Source organism: Frieseomelitta varia, unplaced genomic scaffold (assembly GCF_011392965.1).
Source record: "Frieseomelitta varia isolate USP_RPSP 00005682 unplaced genomic scaffold, Fvar_1.2 scaffold_380, whole genome shotgun sequence".
NCBI lineage: Eukaryota > Metazoa > Arthropoda > Insecta > Hymenoptera > Apidae > Frieseomelitta > Frieseomelitta varia.
In genome coordinates, this window is record NW_025110124.1 from 401391 (window position 1) to 409237 (window position 7847).

Consider the following 7847-nt stretch of genomic DNA (forward strand, 5'->3'; position numbering starts at 1 on the left):
CTTTATTTCTTTATTTTTTTAAATATTATAATTGGTTTGGTTTCTTTAAATATTATAATGTTTCTTTATTTTTTCTGCCATTTTTTCTCAGGCGCTATTAACGCTGGGATCAAAAATGGTCAAAAATGACCAATTCATAATTTTGTCGGACATTTTATTGTGAAACAGAAGATCTAAACAATTTTTCGTAAAATCTATAAACAAGAGCTTGTACACTCTCCATTGTTAATATTATAATGTTTCTTTATTTTTTGGTTTCTTCAATCGTTTCTGATAAAAATCTCATACTTCAGTCGTAGTTGGTAAAAATGTTTGTGAGTTTGCACGAGGATTTACTATTTGAGTTGTTATTTGAATTAACAAGCAATTGACTGATAATGTTATTAATATATTGGAAGGTACAATGTCTGTAGTATCGGAGTTACCAAACAGTTGTGTTTTTGCGTTTTTCTGCTCAAGAATGGACATGTATAAATAAAAATAAGTAGTATTGTGAAAGATATTTTCTTTTTTTTTGGTAAATTGAACAAAGAAAATAAAGTGAAGAGATTTCGTTTGTTACGACGATTTAGAATCGATTTGAAACTTCGAATATTATTACGTCGGTAAAGTAACGGTGTAAAAAATCGAAACGTTTGGTCAATTTTATTTACGATCCAAGAGTTTCCTTTTTTTTCTCTGCTGAATATCGTTCGAAATTCTGCTGCAGCGAATGAAACGATTTATTTGAATGAACATTCGAATTTGACAAACGAATTCTTTCTGGCTGGAAAGAGTGGAAGTTAGAATTGATGGTTTCGATGATTTAGATTTTAGGTTTTGTTTCTGATTCAAGCAGTCTCGCAGAACTGTAGCGATTCAAGATTAAAAGCGATTCAGGATTAAAAAAGCGCGACGGTATTTTCTGAAAAAATCGAGTTGATATTTTCTGCTTTCGCGGCAAAACAGCTATTTGATGTTCGAACTGTTCATTCAATGGCCACGGTATGGTTTTCGGCTTTCCATTAGTGGTTCGACACAGTTATGCGCGTGCCGGTCGGACAATCGATCGCACATCGAGAAACGAATCTGTGCGTTCATTTTTACACGAGCATTACCAAACGTGACAAGTCCGCTGCGCAAATATATAAATGTCCGTTTGGCAAATATACGAGTAATGCGGCGCGAAACGCTCGTGGACCTCGTCTCTGTTTGCATGCGTGTGTACAAGTACAATTCTGTACAATTGCGTACAGATCGATTCAAAATACGTGCTCTTCTTTCCCGCTTTCGTTTGTGATAATTTGGCAAGTTACTAAATCCTGGTAAAATTGAGATACAAACCTTTGGATGTCCAAAGGACATAAAATTGGATTGTCTGTACTTAAGATTAAAAAAAGAAAGTTCATAATTTCCATCAAATTACAATATTCTAATTGCTCCTAATATTGATAGTGATAAAATTTGTAAAATTACAGGGACACAAATTCACCGTGAAAATAAATTAATTTGATTATAACTTGGAGAAAAATTTCTTTGTTGTGAAAATTTATCGCGTGAATCAAACAACGTCAAACAGTATTATATTAATTTCTAATGCAAGATTGAGGGTGTAACGTGTCAAGTTAATTTTTAACGAAATTGTTAAAATTTTTCTACAATTTTGTAACTTTTTTTTAACACAGTTGACACTCAGTCGATGTGTTTAGTTAATTTTTAACAAAACATCAAACTTTTAGAATCCGAAACAAATCAGTATTCGATCGATCGTTTCGCTATTGTTTGATCAATTTCATCAAACCGGTAATTTATTTTCATCTTACATTAGAGACATCAGTTCTCAAAGAGGAATCTGTCTGTTGATATGCGAGTCAAACAACGTCAAACGGCGTTATACTAATCTCTAGTGCAAAATTTCGTATGTAACGTGTCAAATTAATTTTTAACGAAATTGTTAAAATTTTTCTACAATTTTGTAACTTTTTTTTAACACAGTTGACACTCAGTTGACGTATTTAGTTAATTTTTAACAAAACATCAAACTTTTAGAATCCGAAACAAATCAATAATTCGATCGATCGTTTCACCACTGTTTGATCAATTTCATCAAACCGGTAATTTATTTTCATCTTACATTAGAGACATCAGTTCTCAAAGAGGAATCTGTCTGTTGATATGCGAGTCAAACAACGTCAAACGGCGTTATACTAATCTCTAGTGCAAAATTTCGTATGTAACGTGTCAAATTAATTTTTAACGAAATTGTCAAAATTTTTCTACAGTATTATAATTTTTTTTAATACAGTTGATACTCAGTCGACGTATTTAGTTAATTTTTAACAAAACATCAAACTTTTTCGAAATAAATCAATATTCGATCGATCGAATTTTTTTATTCACCATTGTTTAACCGGTAATTTATTTTCACCGTACGTTAGAGACGTCAGTTCCCAGAGAGGAATCTGTCGACGTGCGAGTCAAACAACGTTAAACAGCGTTATGTAACATTAGTCTCTAATGCAAGATTACGGGTGTAGAAAGGAATCTGGTCGTGGGTCGCTCGGTACACACGTGCACACGTGCGCGCGAGTATAAATATGTACACACGTGTATATAAAAGTTGCATCAACGCGTATGTAAACAGCGACACGTAACTGCACATAATCTCTCCTACGACGAATCCATACAGTCGCGAGCCAGAGCGTATGTGCGCGTATGTACGACAGGTCGTACACATATATTCAGCCCGGGCACGTAAATATCCATGCATGCGTACGCATGCATATGCATGCACGTATAAATTCGTGTGTACATACTTACATATGTACTTAGAAGGCACGTGTGCGTACTGGGTGTTGCGCAAGATTCACCCGGGTGGAGCAACCGTAGGGATGTTATTTTGTTAGAAAAATTCCCAGGGAAAATCATGGCCGCCGTGGTGCATTCCATCGGTGTGTAAACGGTGAAATATTAGATCGTCTGATGAATATTTTCATAGTTCTTATAATTTGGATAGGAGATTATAAAATCGTTTGACGAGCTACGGAGAAAATGACAAATAAAGGGATTTCTGCGGAATCTCGAGAAATTTTTATACATACATTCTCGCGAGGAAGATGTATGAAATATCGGAAGTAGAGTACTTGTAACAGCAACTACCAGCGATAAAAATATGATGCCACTCAGGCTGTATCTTGTTAATTGTATTATACTATGTTATAAAAATACGAAATTGCACGAAGATTCACGTGACTGGACGTTGGATCTTTGCACAAATTATTTCTACGGACAGAATTTGAAAGATGTGTTTTATGTACTTGAAAATATTATAACAAGTACTGTTACATACTTATAAATATTATCTAAATATAACTATCTAAATATCTATTATTATCTATAATTGTCTATATTTAGATAATCTAAATATAATGTTATTTAAATATAAATATTATTTAAATATTATCTTATAAATATACTCTTGCGTACTTATAAATATTATCTAAATATAATTATCTACAATTATCTATATTAGATAATATAAATATAATATTATATAAATATTATCTTATAAATATACTCTTACATACTTATAAATATTATCTAAATATTGTCTTACAAATATACTCTTGCGTACTTATAAATATTATCTAAATATAATTATCTACGTATCTATTATCTACAATTATCTATATTTAGATAATCTAAATATAATATTATGTAAATATTATCTTATAAATATACTCTTACATACTTATAAATATTATCTAAATATAATTATCTACGTATCTGTTATCTACAGTTATCTATATTTAGATAATCTGAATATAATATTATGTAAATAATATCTTACAAATATACTCTTACATACTTATAAATATTATCTTATAAATATAAATATTATCTTACAAATATCTAAATATTGTCGTACAAAAATACTCTTGCGTACTTATAAATATTATCTAAATATAATTTTCTATATCTAGATAAACTAAACATAATGTTATCTAAATATAAATATTATCTTACAAATATATACTCTCACATACTTACATAAATATTACAATAAACACTTTCGATGTTTCATACATATTATTACATTCATATTACATTCTATTTATATATTTTTAAAATTCGCAGTTCCTCCGGCGAGAACAATTCCCCGAATACTCTGCTCGAAAATTAGTTTCACGCGATGCTGAAAGTTACCCCGAAACGTAGAATGTTTGGAACAGAGAGTGAGAAAATCGTCGAAACGCGTGAACTAGTAGAACACCGCGTATGCTCGTAACGTAAATGTGCATGCGTAAAGGTCTCTCACAATCAGCGTTTTGGGGGGGAAGGGGGGGGGGAGGTGGTGGAGGGTGTCGCGCGAGGTCGTAGGTGAATCGAGACGATCTGCATAGGCACGCTATATCGGGTGCGTGGCGCGGTCGCCTTGTTTGCGATTGGCTCGTTGACTTAAGCCGATGATGCACGGCTTCTGACTGTGCGTTGAATATAAATCCCGGTGGCCGGTTCCACCGGCTCTGCTGGATGCTGCCTGCGTCGAATAAATCTGATCGCGACCGGATAACGTCCGCGAACGAACTTCCTACGTAGCGCGACGGTTTAATGTAGCTCTCAGATGGCTAGATTTCCAGATCGAGTCCACGTTGGACGTGGAATGCGAATCAACCGCGCGCGCGGATTGATGGGCTGATGCAGCTTGCAATCTCGCCTGCGGAGGATGTCCTAACCTAACCGGACTCGACGATTTTTATCCTGCCGTTTCGACGTTTCCGGCACGCGGTACTTTTTAACACTGGAAACTACCCGAGGAATAAAATATATTAAAATGTAAAAATGTGAAATATAAAAATTGTGTCAAAAAAAAGAAAAAAAAAAGAAAACATTAAAATGCAAGGAATCAGTAATGAACGCAAACTTTTATTCATACATATTGCTTTGCAAGTGTCGTTCGAATCTCTGAAAAAACATTGTGAGTCCTGGAAAATTATAAATTGGTCGTTTTGATCATTTCTGGCGTTAAACTTGTAAATAGTTGTCTAATATAGTTGTCTATAATTAGGTTAATAACTGGGGTAAGTTTGTGAAATGTGTATTTAAGTTTGTTAAACGTGAAACGTTTGAAGATGGTAGATTGAAATTTCGAGAGGTGCATTGAAAAGATTATAGATTCGAATATCGTGAATATTTATATTTTTGATATTTACCAAATTTATAAATATTCACGATGACGTCTATTAACGATATTTGAATCCACAATTGTTTGTTTTGTATTTATATTCTTGGTGAAACTTCATGTTTTTAAATAATAGTTGAAATAGATACAAATTTATATCTCTGGTTTCCCTAGACAGATTAAATACTACGTGTCGTTTAATTTGGATGTTTTATTACTTTTGCATCTTAAATTTTTTCATAATTCGCAGTTTGAGCATTAGTTTCAAAGTCACAAGATATATTTATATTAAATGATAAGAATAACATGATGATGGCTAACAGCTTCTTCATGGAGTGCTCCCCTTCGACAATGCAACAATTCTTTTCAAAATTTCCTTATTCTTTGTTACTCCTAAATATTTATTTGTTATCTTTAATTATATTTATATTATAGTTGTATTTATTTGTCTTAATTATATTTATATTATAGTTGTATTTATTTGTCTTAATTATATTTATATTATAGTTATATTTATTCGTTTCAATTATATTTATGTTATAGTTATATTAATTATATTTATATCATAATTATATTTATTTGTATTAATTATATTTATATTATAGTTATATTTATTTGTATTAATTATATTTATATTATAGCTGTATTTATTTTTTTCAATTATATTTATATTATAGTTACATTTATTAGTTTCAATTATATTTATATTATAGTTATATTTATTTGTTTCAATTATTTTTATATTATAGTTATATTTATTTGTTTCAATTATATTTATGTTATAGTTATATTTATTTGTTTCAATTATATTTATGTTATAGTTATATTTATTTGTTTCAATTATATTTATGTTGTAGTTATATTAATTATATTTATATTATAGTTATATTTATTTGTATTAATTATATTTATGTTATAGTTATATTTGTTTGTTTCAATTATTTTTATGTTATAGTTGTATTTATTTTTTTCAATTATATTTATATTATAGTTATATTTATTTGTTTCAATTATTTTTATATTATAGTTATATTTATTTGTTTCAATTATTTTTATGTTATAGTTATATTTATTTGTTTCAATTATATTTATGTTATCGTTATATTTATTTGTTTCAATTATATTTATGTTATCGTTATATTTATTTGTTTCAATTATATTTATGTTATAGTTATATTTATTTGTTTCAATTATATTTATGTTATAGTTATATTAATTATATTAATTATATCATAATTATATTTATATTGTAGTTATATTTATTTGTTTCAATTATATTTATATTATAGTTATATTTATTTGTTTCAATTATTTTTATATTACAGTTATATTTATATTTTTTTCAATTATACTTATATTATATTTATTATATTTATTATATTATATTTATTCATTAATATTATAGTTAATTATATTTATCATCTTCGAAATATTTCCACGTTCTCGAAAATTATTATCAGTCTGTCTTATAATTAGTTGTTGATCCATGGCAGTGAATGAAGCACGTTATTAATCGTTTCACCCGCTTCGTCGAAGGCTTCTTCACTAAATAAAGACTCTTCCATCGTTCCACGCGCATAATTGACGATCCTGCACCCCAACAAGAGGGGTGTAGCTTAACCGTTAACAGTTTCTTAATTACAATACGCACGACGAAGAAAAAAAACTTCAACATTGTTTGCTGTAAACTCACGACGACAAATGATCAAAAATTTTACCTGCAGCTGTCGTCCCGTGTAACACATTTTTCGACGTGACGTTGCACGACTTCGCAGCTGCAGAGGCGCTCGTGACGTCTTCAATTTATGACATCTGGGCGCGTATTTATTCTTACGATTACGAAGCAGTTGGGAAACGAAGGTACCAAAACAACAGTTGTTCCACTGAAGAATAATCGTGGCAGCCTTCGTACCTTCTGGTAATTACTCGCGATGCAAATCTCCGAGCTGGTCTGACATACATCAGGCGAGCGGGGAGGCGCAACTTGAAGCTCTTGGCTTGTTTACAGAAATTTCAATTACCGCGTGCTTAGGCGTGTCGTTTCGCATCCTCGGATTTAACTAGATTAATTAGCGTCGCGATGCATTTATTCGGATCGCGTTTTACGTAGCCAGCCAGACGTACAGTTTTACAACGATGGTGTTTCGTAATCTACGGGGCGTGTTAAGTTTCGAGGAGGCGACGATCCTCTCGTTCGAGAGCAAGCAAAGAGCAAAGTGCAGACGATCGTTTGACTTTCCCTTCGAGATTGAAAGGACGAGTGCAATAATTTAATTAGGTAGTTTTGTTTTCAGCTTTGTCGCGTCCGAGGGACATGAGAAACAGTCGAGCGCAAGACGCGCTCGATACGTCAGAAACACGTGTCCTTTGAAAATCACGGACGTGCGAACGCAAACGCGCGGCCAAAAAGAAACGAAAGGACGAATCATTCCTCGTGTCAACGTTTAAGCCGCAATTTTATTGGCGTGATTTATGACGACGATCCTTTACGCATTCGTTCTGTACGGAAACCAATTTGTCACGGGCGCGAGTACGTTCGCCTTTGTTCCGGGATTTTTTCCAATTTTATCGTCCGGTTGAAGTAAAACGCGATTAAACGGAAATAAAGTGACGCGCAGAGCGAAACGCAAACGCGTCTCTTTCTCTTTTCGTTAAATCCAAGATTGAACAAAAAAAAAAAAAAAAA

General features: G+C 31.7%; 1 protein-coding gene across 6 annotated transcripts in view; it reads left to right on the top strand.

Annotated features, from left to right (window-relative positions):
• Nucleotides 1-7847, top strand: part of LOC122531276 — a 142882-nt gene that overhangs the window by 84492 nt on the left and 50543 nt on the right. Inside the window, exon 5 of one of the 6 annotated variants that reach the window (XM_043659080.1) lies at nt 4612-5549. The exons of the other annotated variants lie outside the window; for them this stretch is intronic. Coding sequence (XP_043515015.1) covers nt 4612-4670 — 59 coding nt within the window. The 3' untranslated portion in view covers nt 4671-5549. Of the gene's footprint in view, nt 1-4611; nt 5550-7847 lie in introns of those variants that run through there. 6 annotated transcript variants of the gene reach the window in all.